General features: G+C 34.3%; 1 protein-coding gene across 5 annotated transcripts in view; it reads right to left on the bottom strand.

Annotated features, from left to right (window-relative positions):
• Window positions 1-21,237, bottom strand: part of LOC115224737 (septin-5) — a 122,617-nt gene that overhangs the window by 29,792 nt on the left and 71,588 nt on the right. For 2 of the 5 annotated variants that reach the window (XM_029795615.2, XM_036513555.1), the window contains one exon: window positions 12,281-12,322. The exons of 2 other annotated variants lie outside the window; for them this stretch is intronic. In XM_029795615.2, the coding sequence (XP_029651475.2) occupies window positions 12,281-12,322 (42 nt within the window). Of the gene's footprint in view, window positions 1-12,280; window positions 12,323-18,747; window positions 18,827-21,237 lie in introns of those variants that run through there. One more of the 5 variants, XM_036513554.1, reaches the window with a different exon arrangement.

Consider the following 21,237-nt stretch of genomic DNA (forward strand, 5'->3'; position numbering starts at 1 on the left):
CACATAGCAAGAAGCTTCAAGAAGCAAAACGGAGGCAATCATCAGTTTCTACCAAAGAAATATAGAAATGTCTTGGGTAAAACGCGCACACGCACACACACACACACATGCACACATGTAAATATATATTTATACATATATGTTTATATATATATATATATATATATATGCATATGTAAAGATACATATGTATATACATACATACATGTGTGTGTGTATCTATATATACATGTATATGTCTGATGAAGGCTAACAAGATGAACTTTTGTTGTTATTGTAACGTCTCTTTATTACAAGTTTAACACACACACCCACACCCACACCCACACACACATGTGCATGCGCATGTGTGCAACTCAGTTTGGTCCATTACCTTGCAACCCAATTCCTATTGAAGAACTTTTTTTAACCAGGATAAAGAATCTCGCTGAAATTCTAGAAAAATCTCCTCACCCTTACTTCACCCCCGCCACCCTGCCACCCCGCCACCCCAATCCCCACAATGGTCATCACATGACCAACGGGTTCATCAACAGCCTCTTTCTAATGGAAATCATTAGTCTCTATGAAATTGTGTGAAATATAAAAACGGAATATAATCCACAGTTACCACACACAGTTACTACGCTCACACACACAAACACACAAACAAACACACGCACGTATGCAAACCAATGCACACGTGTATCCTTTGTCCCCATCCTATTTCAATGGTAAGATGGTTTGGGTTGGATAAGTCTGCAGTTTAATGCATTAGTTTTGAACACTTCTATCCACATATTCTTATATACTCATGTACCACATTCTTGTATTCTTCCACACTTATATACCCATATTCTCATATACCTCAGTCGAAGTATAAGAATACTTATATACTTGAACACTTATATACCCGTGAAGGCACATGGCTCAGTGGTTAGAGCATCGAGCTTATGATTGTGAGGTTGTGAGTTCGATTCCTGGACTGGGCTGCGTGTTGTGTTCTTGAGCAAGACACTTTATTTCATGTTGCTCCAGTTCACTCAGCTGTAGAAATGAGTTGCAACGTCACTGGTGCCAAGCTGTATCGGCCCCTTTTGCCTTTCCTTTGGATAACATTGGTGGCATGGAGAGGGGAGGTCGGTATGCATGGGGAGACTGCTGGTCTTCCATAAATACCCTTGCATGGACTTGTGCCTAGGAGGGTAATTTTCTAGGTGCAATCCCAGGGTCATTCATAACCAAAGGGGGTCTCCTTCTATATACCTATACTCTTATATATTTATACACCATATTCTTATATTCTTCAACATTTATATACTCATATTCTTATATTCCTATAACATACCTTGTTCTTATAAACTTACATAGTAATATCTTGATATACAAGTTAATTCATTCCTGGAGAATTCTCGTAAAGCGAAAACTCATAAAAACTCATAAACCCAGGGTCATGTGAATCGGACCCTTGTAAAGTGAAGTATTACTGTATTTGTATATACTTGTTTTTTTCTTTTGTAAAATATATTCCTTTTCACTGAATTAAATCTGAAAATTATCTGCCCAATGCTTAAAACATATCCATGGTTTTGTTGCCAGTTACTGTGTCAGATTTGATATGATGAATATCCTTAGCATCCCATCTTATAATGCAATGAAGTCTATTCTCCGACAATTTGTCATCACCATGAAGATCCCTTCACTGATGCAGCCAGTTGTTAGGGTGTCTCTCAAGATGCTTTTACAATCAGCCATCACCACTAGTGGAGGCGCATGGCTTAGTGGTTAGGGGTGTCGGTCTCATGATTGTAAGATTGTGGTTTCAATTCCTCGACTGGGCAACACATTGTGTTTTTGAGCAAAACACTTCATTTTACGTTGCTACAGTCCACTCAGCTGGTAAAATCCAGTAATCCTGTGACAGACCAGCATCCTGTCCTGGCAGGGAATTTATATGCCATTTAAACTGGGAAACCGGTCCTTATGAGTTTGTATGACACAAGAAGGTAACTTTACATCACCACTGGCCTCTGTTCTCGGTCATGCATAGCAGGGTCAAGGTGCTGTGGCTTCTCCTGTCCTTGGTGTTGCCAGACCAGGATTTGCAAGTTAAGAAAAACTCCACAGATTTGTGATGATACAGCTCAGCACTGAGGGAATAACCACAAGGCATCTTTCCAGACCCACTAACAGTTCCATTAATCCATTCACCCCTGGACTCATAGATTTTCATAGACCCCCGTCAAAAGGATGAAAAGCATTGTTGGCCCAGGTAGGATTTGAACTCACTATGCAAAGATCCGGAGCAAATACCATGAGACATCTGGGCTGACTGTTTAACAGATCTGCCAATTCACCATCCTGGATTGTATCACTTTTTTTATCAATGAAAGACAGTGAACAGAACAAATACCACCAGGTATTTTGTCCAACGTTCGAATGATTTTCTGCCAATTTGTTGCTCTAAGTCTAAACATCCTCATCATTGCTATTTAAGGTCTGTTTTCCATGCTGGCATGGGTTGGATGGTTTGACAGGATCCATTAAGCAGCAGGGCTGTGTCAAGTCACGGGGCCGTGTTGAGTTGCAGGGCTACATCAAGCTCTAGTATCAGCTTTGGCATGGTTTCTGTGGCTAGATTCCCTCCCTAACAATAATAATTAAACCTGGAAAAGATAAACTAGACAACAACCCTACTTCAACCCTTAAACACCCAGCACTACCCTAAATCCTAAAAACCCCTTCAAACCTTTGATTATCAAGTCTGAGATACTTTTTCTCATGCCTTATGCAATTCCATCACAATACACTCACTGCACCACAAACACTGCACCACAGACACTGCACTGTACCAAACGGCAACACCACACAAAGCTGAAACACACCAATTTATAAGACTTAGAAGACACAAAATTTTCCAGAATTCAAGAATAAATGAATGCACAGTGCGTTACTGTACGTATGAATAATGGTAGTACATACATACAGATACATATATGTGTGTGTGTGTGTATGCATATGTATGTGTGTAAATGCATGTGTATATATTAGTGTGTGTTTATATATATATGGAATAAGTATAAAAATGAATCTTTTCAATTTAACTAAAGAATTCCATATGCAACTGAAGATTGCTCTACATTTTAAAACTGATGTAATATTTGCATTGTTCAATTAAATGAAGTCACATGAAACGATCGTACTGCATTACCTCTGGATATCCTTGTTGCTTATTTTGATTATATATATATATATATGAGAGCACTCTATCAGTTACAACGATGAGGGTCCCAGCTGATACAATCACTGGAACAGCTTGCTCATGAAATTAACATGCAAGTGGCTGAGCACTCCACAGATATGTATACCCTTAACGTAGTTCTCAGGGAGATTCAGCCTGACACAGAGTGTGACAAGGCTGGCCCCTTTGAAATACAGGCACTACTCATTTTTGCTAGCTGAGTGAACTGGAGCAACATGAAATAAAGTGTCTTGCTCAAGGACACAACACGATGCCAGGAATTGAACTCACGATCGTGAGCTGAACCCTAACCACTAAGCCACGAGCCTGACAATTTCTTTTCCTTTGCCAGTTCAGTCTCTTATTACTGCTTTACTCAACTGACACTTTGTTCTGAAGCACATGTATAATGAGTTCTAACACCAGGTTATTAGTATTGCTACACCTAAGTGAAGTAATGAAATATGTATATATATATATATATATATATATATATATATATATATATATATATATATGTATATATATATATAAGTGTAAGCAGGAGAGATTGGGTTAGATTGAGTAAACAAGCTTTATTGCATACTACTGTAAGTGTTGGTGAATAGGTCATCTCGGTATACCAGTTTATGCATGTTTAAAATTGTGCCTGAGGATGGTGGATTTCTGCTATGATGTCATCTATGAATGCATCAATAAAATGCTACTGAAACAGCTGTAGGAAATTTGAAAACCCTATTGGTGTTCTTCTTTTGTACCTCTTACAATTGTTATGTAAATATGTTATGCTCATGAATTAGTTGTCATAGAATCAACATGAAATATATATTCTGTGGAATATGGTTTGATTTTAGCAAACTCTTTACATTCATAACCTAAGGGGGCTTTACTTATTGTTGCTGAATAAGCACTGATGCAGTTTCTAATATAGCTAATGTATTTAATATCATCAGCGTTGTTGTCGTCATCATCATCATCCTTTAATATTCGTTTTCCTTGCTGGCATGGGTTGGGCAATTTGACCAGAGCTGGCAAGCTGGATAGCTGCACCGGGTTCCAGTCCAATTTGGCTTGGTTTCTCTGGCTGGAAGCCCTTCCTAACGTCAGTTACTTTACAGTGTATGCTAGGTGCTTTTAACCAGGGGTGTATATTCCGGGTGTGCTAGGTGTGTGCTACACCACCACTGAAAACAGCAAATTCATTATAAATATTAATCTTATTAATCTAATTGCAAATCTCAAAGGAAACCTTTTGTTACACTCCTGCTTAAAATTTGGTGGCACTATATGTCACTGCTTGTAACACAACACTGGCACAAGCACTTTTACATGAAGCTAATGTGAGTGTTTTTTCTGTGGCATTGGCACAGGGCTGTCACAGGCCAATCCTCTCCATCAGGGGAAGAGGTTGGCCTTAACACCTCTGCTGTGGGGGATGGGTCATCTCGAGCACTTAATACATTATATTCTTTTATTCTGTTTCAGTCATACTGGAGCACTGTCTTTAGTCGAACAAATCGATTCCATGACTTATTCTTAGTAAGCCTAGTACTTATTCTATCGGTCCCTTTTGCCAAACCACTTAGTTACAGGGACGTAACTAAGCGATGGTGGAGGGTGACAAACACAGACAAAAATATATACATATACATACATATATACATATACATACATATATATTATATATATGATGGGCTTCTTTCAGTTTCTGTCTACCAAATCCACTCACAAGGCTTTGGTCGGCCTGATGCTATAGTAGAAGAGACTTGCCCAAGGTGCCACACAGTGAGACTGAACCCAGAACCATAATACTATTATGTGATAATATCTTGGTAACTGTCTGCTGATAAAGTGAAGAAAAAACAATTGTTGTGATATGCATTAAAATGTGTTTGCTTAATCCAATCACTCTTACTTATGCTTTTTATATATCCTCTATGGATATTCATGAATGTGTAGATATATCTTCAATAATACGATCATTTTCATTGAGAGACTGCACATGATAGCGGATGCCTGCAGAAGAGCTTTATAAAGCAAACTATACAGTTCATATGCAAATTGAATTGATACATATATATAAAATCAAAATAAGTAATAGGATATCAAGTATTAGTGCAATATGACCATTTCAAGTCGCTCCATTTAATTGAACAGTGCAAGCATTACATCAATTTAAATACAGCGCTATCTTCAGTTGCAAGATATATGGATTTTCAACAAACAGAAATCCATATTTCTAGCAACTGAAGATAGCGCTGTATTTAAATTGACATAATGCTTGCATTGTTCAATTAAATGGAGCGACTTGAAATGATCATATTGCACTAATACTTGGCATCCTGTTACTTATTTTGATTTTATTCACCTTACTTTGAGCTATGCTAATAATACTGGACTAACTTGGTGCCTCAAATTAAACCTAATTCAACTGAAACTTAATAATTTCTTATATATATATACATATATATATATTCATTCCAACCACTGTATATAAGCTGTTTTTGTCGTGGTTAATGCTGCAGCTGTTGTTGTTGTTGTTGTTACTGCTGTTGCAGTGACATTTTGGTATTGATGTCGTGTGTGTGGGGTTTTTTTTTGTTTGTTTTTAGATATAATTAAGAAATTTGAAGAAAATAATTATAATAAAAAATACTGAAAAACAACAATAACAACAAGAAGGAGAAAATATATAACATGGATAAGAAAGATGCCAGCCGCTAGAAAAATAAAGCAGATTATATAATAGTAATAATAATAATAATAATAATAATGATGATGATGATAACAGTGATAACAACAACAATAAATTATTATCATCATTATTATTATCATTATTATTATCATTATTATTATTTCCCTCTTTTTTAGAAAAAAATTATTAATTGAAACGTTAGTAAAACAAAAGGCTTGATAAGGCAGGTCCCTTTCTTTTACATATATATATATGTATATATGCAGAAAGAGGCAGCTTTAGCAGAATAGAAAAGAGATAAGCGTTAATGATATCAGCGATAAAAAAGGAATATGATACCAATATGATTTTGAATAATAATAAAAATGATAATAATAATGATAATAAAAGTATAAATGATGTTATTTAGATTAAAAATGAACCCTAATATGAATAGAATCCCAACAATATCAACATCATATTATATATAAATGTATATATATATATATATATATTTGTACATATCTATACATATAAACAGACACACACACACATATATATACACATAAAATACAAAATGAGACAAGAACGCAAAACATCTGGACAGCCAAGTGATACAATAAAGGGACAACAAAACATCCAGATAGACGATACAAAGAAAACAAGGACAGGTCATTTGAAGTCCTCTATCCTCAGTCAAGCACCAGATTATCCTCGCAATTTCGGCTGATTCACACATATATACATAAATATATACACACACACACACACATATATATGCATGCATATATATATATTCTCACACAGACATATATCATCATCATCATCTTTATCATCATCATCATCATCATCATTTGACGTCCATTGTCTATGCTGGCATAGGTTGGACGGGTCAACCAGATCTGGTAAGCTGGTGAAATACACGGTCTTTGTTGAGCTGAAAATAGCAGGTGTTGCTTTGATAGCATTAATTCCACTTGATCTGAGCTGACCAAACGGAGGTATAAAGACGTAGAGACCATCTTAAATATCTCACAAAACTCCCACTCTCCTTCTAGCATCTGATGAGATGGACTTGTCCTGTGCACCCATGAAACTTTAAGTAAAGTGGAGTTGAACCAAACTATTATCATATATGTGTGTGTGTGTGTGTGTGTGTGTGTAACCTGTATAGTACCTTTATATACAGGGTAAATTTAGCTGTTTCTGCATAGATTGAAAAACAGAAACAGCCAACAACTTCAGTTGATTTTGGAATCTTTTGGGATTCTTATCAAAGGTGTCTCCATTAATTTGGCCAATCCCAAAGAAACAAGCGGTCAGTCTGTTTATTCAACAATTACAGTGGCTACAGAAAACTGGAGTAACTAATTAGCATACCTTAAGTGTCAAGACTTCATTTTAAATATCAGGGACCTGTCAATGAGGATCTTAGTCCACACAGTATCAAGGTATGATACAGTATATGCAACCTGGATAGTACCTTACATACACACACACATGTGTGCATATATATATATATATATATATATATATATGTAAATCATATATAAAAACCAAGAAAAAATTGATAAAAAGTGAGGTTTTTCTAATTTATATATACATATATTTTATTTTGAGAAATTTGATTTAGTATTTCTAAATTGAATTTTTCCCTGTAAGTTTGGAATAATATTCCCTCATAATATTATTATATATATATATATATATATATTCGTGTTTGTTTATTTGATATATATATGACAGGCTTCTGCACAATTTCCATGAATGACATTCTGCTCACAAAGCATTGGTGAACTTTAGGCTATAAAAGAAGACACTTGCCTAGTAGCCAAGCATCAGGATTGAACCTAAAACCACATAGAAGCAATGTAAATTGCTTAACCAGGCAGTCATGCCTGCACCTGATCAACTGAGATTTGTAATGCCTGAAATCAGTTGCAGTATTTCAGTGAATTTACAACATGGCAAGCTTCAGCCGAAGAGCTTCAATAAGGTAGAAACATGTCTGGAATTGTTCCCTAAATCTTGGTGGCAAATGTGTCATTGTACAATGTTTTATCCTGCCTCACTTTTTAAAGGTGAGCTTTCATTCACTTAAATCATACATAAACAGTATTTACATACATACATATGTGACTCTGTACATACACACACACACACACGCATATGTGTAAGTATATGTATATTTACACACACACATATATATTATACACATGTATATATACACGTATATAATCATATGAGTGAATATATATATATATATATATATATATACACACACACACATACATATACAATACATGCATACATAAATACATACATACATAAACACACACACTCACATATACATACAATACACACGCATGCATATATATATATATATATATATATATATAATATATATATATATATATATTATATATATATATATTACGGAGATGTATTGCATAACAAGTGACCCGATCTGAGATCGTGTGCTGGAACGAAAACAATATATATATTATATATATATATACATGCATATAATATATATATATATATATATATATACATATACATACATACATATATTATGATGATGATGACGAAGGCAACGATGATGATGACGATGATGGTGACAGTGATAATGGTGATGAGAGTGAGAGAGAAAAATTAGAAGACCTGAAGTCATGTGACAGAAAGAAACACATGTGACATGATAAAAATTACAAAAAAAAAACAATAAACAACAAATGTGACACCAAAAAAAAAACCAAAATTCATTCCGAACTATCACAAAAAAATATAAACAAGTTGTGTGTGTATGTGTGTGGATATATATTTGGCTGTGTGTATGTGTGTGTATAAATGTATGTATGTATAATAGTATGTGATTAGTTGTTTTGAAATAAATGTATATCGTGAGTAATTAAGGGTAGTAAAACACTTAGAAAAACCATGCAATGTTGATGAAAAGAGAGTCGATGGTGGTGGTCATGGTAGTGGTGTGTATGTGTATGTTGTAGTGTGTATGTGTGTTGGAGAGGAATGAGATTGTGAAAAAAGAGAGCATTATTATTATTATGTATGTTGTTTTCAATATTTACATATGAAGCTCTTTGTTTGGAAGCATGGGTGGAGAGGGGTGGAATAACACAGGACACAGGAGGCGGGGTCTGACCCCCTGCCGCAACATTGGTATTTACCTATCCTTAAGGTCTTTTGTTGTAGTGTAACCTCACTCCTGGGATGCCTTTAATTTGGGAGTTTTCTTGATTAGGGGTTCCTTTTTTGTTATGTGGCCCCTGGGTCATCCTTGAGGGAATGGATCTACAACTTAAGAGATTTCTGAGAGGAAGTCCAGTTCTTACTTAGAACTAGGGTTTATTTTAAATGTAACCCTGCTCTTTTCTAGAATTAAGTTTTTTTTTTAATGCAGCCCCCCACCCTGGTCATTTTTCATGGAGCATATCTATAGTATTAAGGATTTCCCTAAGTGGGAGACCAGGTCTTATGAAGAATTAGGGTTTTTTTTTTGTAGTATAGATCCCTACTGGGCTATCTATGATTGAGTACATCTATAGCATTAGGGGTTTCCTTTTTCTCTAGATTTGAAGTTATTCTAAGAAGCAGACTTTCTTACCAAGCTACATCTTGGGGTCTGTATCTTCAACACTGTCTCTAGCAAGAGACAGTGCTTGTGTGGGAAGATAACCCATTGTATCACTGGTACATTTCATCATATATTATTATGTATGTGACCAAGTATGGTAATGCCTTGATAGATGAGTTAATTCATTTCTGGAGAAGCCTCAAAGCAAAAACTCATAAACAGAAAATAAAACTTGTAAAGTGGGTCCGCATGAAGTGAAGTTCTACGGTATTATATATATATATATACATACATACATATACATATATATACATATATATATATTGTATTGGCATCCTTTCTGTCTCGGGAGACAATGGAGTTGCGCATGAAGTAGTCTAGTCCAGCTTTTATATTTCATGTCCTAATACATTTCCTGCTGTGGCTGTGTAGTCCTATCCTGGACAAACACTCCCTCTGGCAGGTACATATATATATGTGTGTGTATATATATATATGTATGTATGTATACATGCATACTTAGAAGGTTATTTGTTATGGGTGGTAAGAGAATGACTATTGGTTTTGCACCTATAATGGTTTTAGCAGTATAGGCAACTCATCAAACTCATTGGCCGGAGGCACATCACCTCTCTACGACTGGAGGTAGGAAAATGTTTTATATATACATTTATGTATACATTTATGTATGCATATATATATATATGTATGTATGCATATATACACAAACAAAACATACATACACCCCGATGATGGAGCACATCTATAATGTTAAGGATTTCGTGGATGAGTGACCCCTTATTATCCAGAATTCGGTGTTTTTAGTATAGATCCCTACTGGATCATCTTTGATTGAGTACATCAATAGCATTAGCGGTTTCCTTCTTTATCTTGATTTAAAGTTATTCTCAGAAGCAGGATTTCTTACCGAACTGAATCTTGGGGGAGCTTGTGAGGTTTGGCTGACATGAATATGTATGTCATTTCAACAAGTGAATACTTATTCTAAAGAAAGATACTTAACCCACCACAATCTAACTGTGGGATATTTCAAATGAGATAACCCACCCACCACTGAAAGATAGGTTCTGCTGAGTTAAAGAACAACATACATCCAGGATTAGCATTCACAGACCCTCCAAGGCTGGTGAGATTGATACCAGTCATTGGTGAGGTTGTTCAACCCTTTTGTTACCATATTTCTGGTGAAATACACTGCCTTTGTTGTAACTAATTTTGAAAATAATGAAAAATGTAGCAAATTAATATTGTCATTATTTTGTTGTTTCTAGGAAGATTCATTATGCCAATAAAAAATTAAATAAACCCACATTATTAAACTGGTGTTTAGAACATAAATTAAATTGAGATTTTGATGGCAGGTGGCAGGTTTTAATTTTGATCACTTTAACCCTTTAGTTACCATATTTCTGTAGAAAATGGTCTGTAAGAGATGAACATAGTAACAATACTGAGAAGTAATATTTATTGCCATTTCAATATTGCTGTTCTATAAGAACCAACATTACTAACATTTTTAACCCCAGGAGGACTCCTCCTGCTGCTGGTTATTGATGCAATTTGCACCTAAGATATATATTGAAATTTTATGGAAGATTTAAATTTATTTCACATTAACCCTTTCATATTTCTAAACACTATACATCCATAAGCGATATTTTCTCCATATGAATGCTGCTGCTAATTTGCTTTTCTGTGATGTATTTGCATTAAGTCTGATGCATAGATGGCTATTTTAATCTAATACTGCTTCTGTTATATATAACAGACACACACACATATATATATATATATATATTATATATATATATATATGCACACACATACATCTATACAGACACACACACACACACATATATATATATATATATATATATATATATATATATGTATCAGTCATTTAAAGCTAAGTCTACCCTGATTTCTGACTTCGTTACAGGAAAATATATATTAAAAAAAATGAATTAAAAAAATTAAAACTAGAAAATAAAATATTCAATGCTTGAATAATGTTATTATTATTATTATTGCCTTTGTACAGCTTCTAATGCTGGAGATGTACTGCGGTGTCAGCTGTTCACTACCAGTGAACTAAGGTAACACCTATTATTTTTTGAGCACCTTCCGGAATATTCAAGTGGTTCCAAGCAGTGTTGTTATCTGCAAGTGCTCCACCCTTATTGCAGCCCCTATTTGTTTCATGTACTTCTCGAGATTTTCACTCACTGTTCCCAGGGCTCCAACAATTATTGGTACTACTACTACCTTTTTCATCAACCACAACTGCTTAACTTCCCAAGCTAACCTGTCATATCTCTCGACTTTTCTTTCTTCCTAATCGCATACCTTGTTGTCAGCTGGGCATGCTATGTCTATGATCCAGTATAGTTTGTTTTCTTTCTCAATCAAGACTATGTCCAACTTCCTATTCTCTATCTCATGGCCGCACTGAATCATAAAATCTCATAGGATCTTTACATTTCTATTTTTGATGATGCCTTCAGGTTTGTGGTCACACCAATTTTTTGCTCTATCAAGTCCATACTTGTTGCAGAGTGTCCAATGGATGGGTGAAGGCTTGGGGTAGGGATAGAGGCAGGTGGGGGGGCAGGATAAGATTATATATATATTATATATATATAATATATATATATATAATATATATACAAATACATATATGTATATGTCTATATATATATATATGATATACATATATATATGTATATATTTATAAAGGTGTATGTCAATGTATTGGAAACCACAAAGGTACCTGCTCCTCACGGAAGGCCGATGGTTCGGGGATCTAGTAAATCTGGAACGGATAAACAAGAGATTTAGTTTTCATTTTTAATGTTGTTAGTTATCATAATAATAATAATAATAATAATGATAATGATCATAATAATAATAATAATAATAAAAGTAATTAAAAAAATAATAAATAATTAATAATAAGAATGGTAATGGTAAAGACGATGGATGACGACGACAATAATAATAATAATTATAATGATATTGATACTAATAATACTACTACTACTAATGATAATGTTGAAGATGGTTATGATACTAGTGATGATGATAATGATAATAATGAATATTTTTAAGTTAGTATTTATGAGTAAACATGAAAAATAAAGTATATGAAATTTAGCTGCATGACACGCAACATGATGTGACAAGTATAGGGACAGTACATTACAACTCATATATATATATATATATATATATATATATATATATATATAGTGTTTGTAGTTGCTGTTTATGGGTGGATTTCAGATACAAGTGAACGGGACATTTTAGTCAGCATCAAAGGGAGATAATTATTTTTTAAGCAAGTTTTTTTTTCTCTCTATCTCCAAAAATATGAACTTTAATTAACAGTTTAATATTATGTAATATTACAGACAATGAATTAAATTAAAATTTTAAGAGAAAAATCAATCTTGCATTCCATCTTCCCCCTACAACTTGGATGTTTTTTTTTATCAACCCTGGTGGACGGGGGTTAAACTGTTCAAACCTTGAAGAGAATTAGGGGGTAAAAAAACAAACATTTATGACCTTAAAAAGAAAATTACAAATTTGTAAAAAAAAAGAATTGTTGTGAATCTGAAATAAAACAGGAATTATTAACGAACATAACCTTCATTTGTGACTATTTTTAGACTAGAAAATATACATATAATTATGTGTGTGTGTGTGTAGGTATAAGCTTGAAGTTCAAAATGGTACTCAGTGGTTTGGAGTGAGGGACAACTGGCACTTCCTACGTAGTTATTCAAATTTCACCCTCTTGGTTCTCAGGCAGGATATGATTTGGCATTTGATGATGAAATAACAAGATGTGAAGAACCAGCTGTCATAACCATTGGTCATGTGATCAACCAGATTATTAGATGTTATGCATTGCTGGTCACATTGCACTTTCAAATGATGATGCTACCCCCAATGGCTGAGCGAGCAGGTCAACATTGCCCCTATTTGGTAGGCTAGTCTGTCGCAGGGTTACCCTTTCCCAGCTGAGTGGAATGGAAAAAAAAACATAAAATGAAGTGTTTTACTCAAGAACAGAACATTTCGTCCGGTCTGGGAATTGAAACCATGATCTCACGACCACAAGTCCAACATAACTAACCACTAAACCATGCACCTTCAGATACATATATTTAATTTGTAATCTAAATATGTCTTGGGATTTTGGTGTTTTAATTCGTTAATTTCTGTTGTACATAGTAATTAAGAATGAGGGTGCTCAATGTTGCAGACCTCATTAAATTTGCTTCTTGTGATGCAGGCTACCCTTGGCATCTTTATCCATTTAATGCATGTGTGCAGCTTCAATGCATCAACATTTACTCTATGTACTTAGGGAGTTTACTAAACGCCTCTACTCAACCTGTTGCAGATTCTAGTCATTACTTGAGAGACATGGAAAGGCAGTGGGGGTGGCAGAAGGCTTGACACTGTGCAGTGGTCCCAAATAACTTAAGCTGGAGTAATCATGGGTTCTCAGTAAAGACCCACATTTGCAATATTATACTTGACCATAATAAAATGGTATCAAGGCATGACACATATGATGCATGTCAGTTATAATTATGATATAATTGACATATCGACACACAGAAGTTCAGAAAGATGTCTATTTGTATATTACGTACATCACTATCATCATAATCATCATCATCATTTAGTATCTGCTTTCCAAGCTGGCATGGGTTGGACGGTTTGACTGAAATTGGTAAGCTGTAGGGCTGCACCAGGTTCTAATGTGATTTGGCATGGGTTCTATGGCTGGATGCCTTTCATAATGCCAACCACTCCAAGAGTGTAACGGGTGCTTTTTACATGCCACCAGCATAAGTGCCAGTTACATGACTCCGGCATCGGCCACAACTACGATTTCACTTGGCTTGACGAGTCTTCTCTAAACATGGCATATCGCCAAAGGTCTTGGTTACTTATAATTGCCTCCATGAGACCCAATGTTCGAAGGGTGATTTACATGTGCCACCAGGTTCGGTGCCAGTTACATGGCACTGGAATTGACCATGACTACGATTTCACTTGACTTGATGGGTCTTCTCAAGCATGACATATCGCCAAAGGACTCAGTCACTGACCATTACCTCTGTGAGGCCCAATGTTCGAAGGGTGCTTTTTACATGCCACCAGCATGGGTGTCAGTTACAAAGGTTCCCATGGGGGAAAAGTCATAAAAGATTTCATTGAGAGTTAGCTTGTGTACAGGTCTGATTTCAATGCATAAAAGTGATGAGAGATAAATCTCCTGGACAGGATGCTAGTCTGTTGCAAATAACATTCGCTCATTGATCTGATCCGGCAACTGCTCTTGACGACTGGATAAACTGAAGCAACCTTGAACACAGTGCTTTGTTGAGAAAGACAATAAAATTCTGTGACAGTGGAATAGATCTACATGTAAGCACACACACAAACAAACATATACAAAGTGTGTGTAAGAACATGTATACACAAGTAGAGCAAGGAAAATATGTGTACAGGTAATATATATATATATAGGTAATGCAGAAAGGTAATATATACAACACTGTGCAAAACAGTGAGTGTGCAAGCAAATATATACATACATATATATATACATATATATACATATATATACACATATATATACATACATAATACATATATATACATACATATACATATGTAATACATACATATACACATGTAATACATACATATGTATACATATATATGTATATATATACACACACAGTCTACAGGAAATTAAAAAGAAAAGCATGTATATACATCACAGCATGTGTGAAAAATATGTGTAAATATTATACACAAGACAGGCATGTCAAATAATGAATGTGTGAACATTTATATACATCCTAGAAATAGAAAATGTGGACAGTTGCTGTGAGGCTGGGTGGTCACCAGACAACCAGATGACGAAATAGAAAATGCATAAACACAGATTTGAATAACAGGGTGTATATGTGAATATATATGATATATATGCAGCTTATGATGAAAATGTGAATAAAATATATACACCATGAGTGATGTGACTGAGAACACACACACACACCACACACACACACACACACACACACACACACACACACACACACACACACACACTCACACACACACACACTCTCACACACACATACTCTCTTCAAAGGTGATGACTAACTTACAGAACAGTGATTCTCAACCCTTTTTTTCTTTTTTGTCTATGGACCCCTTTGATTCCTTTTCTACTCTACTGGACCCTCAAAGCTATTCCATGTTTAACCCTTTTGTTACCAACCCGGGTGAAACCGGCTCTGGCTCCGAAGTACAAATGTCCTGTTTTCATAAGTTTTGAATTAAAATCTTCCACCAAACCTTGGTCACAATTTCTGTTCCTAACACTAGTTTAATGATAATTAAGTTATTTTACTAAATTCTTAAAATGTATTGAAAGAAACATAGAGCATCTCAACAGAAATATGGTAACAAAACAGTTAAAGACAGTCAATGAAATGTGTCTTCAATTTGCCCAAGATTTGGCTGCTATTTCTAACAAGTCAAACAACTATTTGAAACAAAATCTGCAAATTGACCATTTTTGTACCAACCCAGCTGAAACCACCTCTGGCTCTGTAGTTCAAATGTCTTGTTTTCAAAAGTTCTGAATTAAAATCTTCCACCAAACCTTAGTCACAATTTATGTTCCTAATGATAATTAAGTTATTTTACTAAATTCTTTGTTATATTTTAAATTAATTAAAAGAAACACAGAGCATCTCAACAGAAATATGGTAACAAAAGGGTTAAAGACAATCAGTCAAATGGGTCTTCAATTTGCACAAGATTTGACTGCTATTTCTAACAAGCCAAACAACTATTTTGAAAGAAAATCTGCAAATTAAATTTAAAAAAAAAACCTATTGTATTTTTACAATTCAATATCAAGAATTGTATAAAAAATTGTTAAAAATGTATTGTGTATTGTAGAAGTGTAAACAACTTATTGGAAATAAATTTTAATAACAAAATCTTATGTGGACCCCTAAAGGTCATAAGGACTCTAGTTGAGAACCCTTGTTATGGGGGAGAATTAGGCTCCGTCTGATGAAAGAGATGAATGTGAATACTACAAAACATTTTACTTTAGAGCTATACCATGTTCACTGTTAATCCACTGCCCTTTCAAGGACGGTAAGAGAAGTACGAGCCAAGTACTTCGTACTCAATTGGCGCTTCATCATCAAAACCTCCTCCTCTCAAATTGCTGATTTTGTGCCTAAATTGAAAGCAATTATTAATCATTATTGATGAAGAAGGGGCTAATTGATACCATTGGGTATACTGGGCTTCATATATTTTTTGCCCCAGTGTCACTTTGATGGCATGCATTGCTCTCCCACTCAATAATAATAATAATAATTTTTGTTACTTTTTCATTTTTCCTGAGCATCAAACTAATACACTTGCTTGTTCTTCATACACCTATCTTCATCTTTTTTCTATAGATTTCAACTATATATATATATATATATATATTTATATATATATATTTATATATAATAAATATTAGGGAATAAATGAGTTCATTGTTTAAACCTCGCCAAGATAAATATTTAAACCACCTGATGAATGACTGTAACTCGAAAATTTAAAGAAATTAACAACCATGAAACGATCGTAGTGTGATATTAATTATATTTTTTTAATAATTTTGTTATATATTTAAATAATATAAATTAAATAATCTTATGTATTGGCTTAAGTTTTTCATTGTTTGATTTGCCTAATAGTGGTTTTGTCTCTAATTTAATATAATATATTTATATATATATATTTATATATATATATAATATGTTTATATATATTTATAAAAAAGTGTTTAATGGAAAGAAAGAAGCACTTTCATAAACAGGAAACTGTTGATAAAAATATGCTAGCAATATTATTAAAAGGTTTTTTTTTTGCAAAAGTGAGGAAACAAAAGAGACCATAGTTGAGAGTGGAATTGTACACTGATAGATACAAGGTGAATGATAAACCGAAAAACCAAATCAATATTCTATAGGGTGGGTGATGAATAACAGGAAAAGAGAGGTGAAGAAAAAAATATATATAAATAAAAACATAGATAGGGATGCATAGAGAATAACTGGTGATTGAAAGTATATAAAAATAAAGGTGGTGGATTGGATGTGGATGGGCATGGAAGGATATATGCATAGTGATATGAATTGAATGGTCGTTGAATGAAATATAAAAAAAATTTAAAAACTGTACTGAAAAGAACAATATAAGAATATAGAGAGTGACAGAGAAGGTGTTGGGGTTTGATTAGATATATATTGTTGGAGTTAATTAATATATTAATGAGAGTCGTTTAGGATGATGAATCTTACAATAACATACAAGACAACAATAACAGTAACAACAACAACAATAACGATGATGACAACAAGCAGAACAAAAACATGGGTGATTGTTTTTTAATTGTCTCTCGAGAAATATGTTAGGATCGTTTATTGAAGTTAATTAGGGATTGATGAGGTCATAAAGATTACTCCTTAATCAAGGATTAGGTTTTTAAAGTATAGAATACTCCTTAATCAAAGGATTAGAGATTATAAAGTATAGGATATTCCTTAATCAAGGGACTAGGGATTATAAAGTATAGAATACTCTTTAATCAAAGATTAAGTATAGGATATTCTTTAATCAAGGGACTAGGGATTATAAAGTATAGGATATTCCTTAATCAAGGGACTAGGGATTATAAAGCAGTGTTTCTCAACCGTTTTTTGCTTGACCCTCATAACTATTTGATGGATATAAAAAAAAACATCCTTCTGTATTTATTATAATTAAATATTATTAGGAATTATATGAAAAATATACTTTTTCAATGTACAAAAAATATTTCAATTTTTTTAATACAATTCTTAATAATAATTATTAAATAGGAATTTTTTAAATGTTGTATGACTACGGGGGTCCACAAGAGGAAAATAGGAATGAAAGGGGTCCATAGAAAACCCTGATTTAGATAATTTTGCCACAAACATGGAGAGAGGGGAAGTCTATTTCTGACAATGGGGTACAAGTTGAAAATTTAGGATTCTCTTTTGTTTATAGTCTGTGGACTTCACTCTAAGAGTGAGGGCAAGAGTGAGGGAAATCTGGTGGAAATAATTTTAAAAAGAATTTTATTGTTTCTGTAAGAGTCTGGCAGGGATGGGTGCCTCACCTATTAAACACTGCAGACACCAGAGAGAGACCCTGGCTCAGTCCAGGGGGCCAGGTTGGTCTGTGAAGAGAAAAGGACAGATATGATGGGATAAATGACCGCTGCCACTTGACCACCATCACCACCACCGCCACTACCATACCAACACCAACACCACCACAAACATTACCTCCACCACCACCACATGGACACAGATCTAGGACACACACACACACACACATGGACAAATATTGATAAGTCACTGAACAAACTTATATGGGGGCTTAAAATAGAAATATGTAAACAGACAGACAGACACACACATGTAGCTTATCGTTTTATCTTTTACTTGCTTCAGTCATTAGACTGCAGCCATTGTGGGGCATTGTCTTGGAGGGTTGTAGTCAAATGAATTGACCCCCTGTACTTATTTTTTTTTAAAGCCTGGTACACACTATAGCTGATTATATTGACCCCAGTACACATCATCATCATCATTTAATGTCCATTGTACATGCTGTCAGAGGTTGGACGATTTAACAGGAGCTGACCAGCTGAAGGGCTATTCAGGCTCCCTGTCTGGATGCCCTTCCTAATGCCACTTTACAGAGTATACTAGGTGCTGTTATGCAGCACCAACACAGCTGTTTTTTTTTCATGTGGCAAGCACCTTCAAGCCCACAAGATTAGGGGTGCTCTGAACTGGAGAGGGTTTCAAGGGGACAAGCCTGTATGCAAGAGCAACCATGCTTTTACTTAGCTTGATGTGTCTTTTCAAGCACAGCAAACCATCATGCCAGCATGGACATTAAATGATGATGATGATGATGATGATACATACCAGACTGGATGGTGATCTGATGGTCATAAGCCTGGCTCTAACCACTGGGCCACTTACCATCACAACTGGTCGTACACATTGGATGGCAAAGACTTTGAGAGATTTGTGTCTCACAAACATATAAAAAAAACAATCAATCAAAAAGAAAAAAAATATTAAGACTGGGTGGCCTTGGTGGGAATCCTTTTAACCATAGGCTTGTTAGACCAGACCTGATGTACTGGCAACAACAGCAGAGGTAGTAGTGGTGTGGCTGAACGACAACAACTACAACAACAACAACAGCTCTAATGAGAGGAGGAATAACAGCTTCCGACAGCAACGTTACACAACCACAAACACAGAGCGTGGCGGGAGGGGGAGAGGAAGTAAGGAGAGGGAGTAGGAGGAGAGCTGGTTCAAACAGCTCCCATCGTATTACCGGTACACGTTTATAATGTTCAGAGAAGAGCGAAAATACAAAGTTGACGTTGAGACAACAACAAAAACAACAACAGCAAAACAAAAAATAAAATAACACAAATAAACAAAAACAACAACGTCAGTAGTAATGATAATGATGATGATGATGATGATGATAATAAGAATATTATTATTATTTGAAATAACATGGAAAATAGTGTCAATAACGGATTTTCATATGATTTTGGTAACAATGAGGAGAACAATAAAAATATACACATTAATAATAATATTTTGATAAGGACACAGGTTTTGGGAAACAGGAATAACCAAGTGCCAGTGGTAATAATAATAATAATAATAATAATAATAATAGTGGGGGAGCATCGTAGCCATGTGTTGAGAGGAATTCTTTGGGGTTTGTATAATTCACCTTTGGAAACATGGTTGTTTCGTTTAATATCCTTAAGCAACCCTTATTCAGGGACCTTTTGAGCGAGATGGGCTACTTGACCTGAAGAAAATTTTCTAACTGGGCCCCACCTGTAAGGTCAGGCACTGTTTATTTCGACATGAGGTCACCATGTCGTGCACATATGGTTGTGATGCATGTGCCTGCTGTACCCTTATCAGACTGGGTAATCATGATGGGTATACTGGGCTTCGTATATTTGTACCCCAGTTGATTACATCACCCCTAGTGTTTCACTGGTACTTAATAATAATAATAATAATTATTATTATTATTATTATATAATGCTAGTAATTACAATAATTATAATAATGATAGTAATAATGGTAATTATAATAATAATAATGATGGTAATTAATAAGGACAATAATGATAATGATGATGGTAATAATGTTAATAATGAATTTAGGGTCTAATATTGGCACAAGACCACTTTAGGGGAAGGATAAAAGGCAAATGTGATCTTAGTGGGATTTGAACTCAGAGTGTAAAGAGCCAGAGTAAATACTGTCAGGCAAAAATGCCTAGCAGTACCGACGCTCTACTAAATGATGATAATAATAATAATAAAAATAATAATAATAGTAATAATAATAAAAATAATAATAATAGTAATAATAATAAAAATAATAATAATAGTAATAATAATAAAAATAATAATAAAAATAATAATGATAATAAAAATAATAATAATAGTAATTATAATAAAAATAATAATAATAATAATAATAATAATAAGAGTTGTGGTGTTGATTATGATGGTGATTATGGTGATGG

The sequence above is a fragment of the Octopus sinensis genome, linkage group LG26 (genome assembly GCF_006345805.1).
Source record: "Octopus sinensis linkage group LG26, ASM634580v1, whole genome shotgun sequence".
Lineage (NCBI taxonomy): Eukaryota > Metazoa > Mollusca > Cephalopoda > Octopoda > Octopodidae > Octopus > Octopus sinensis.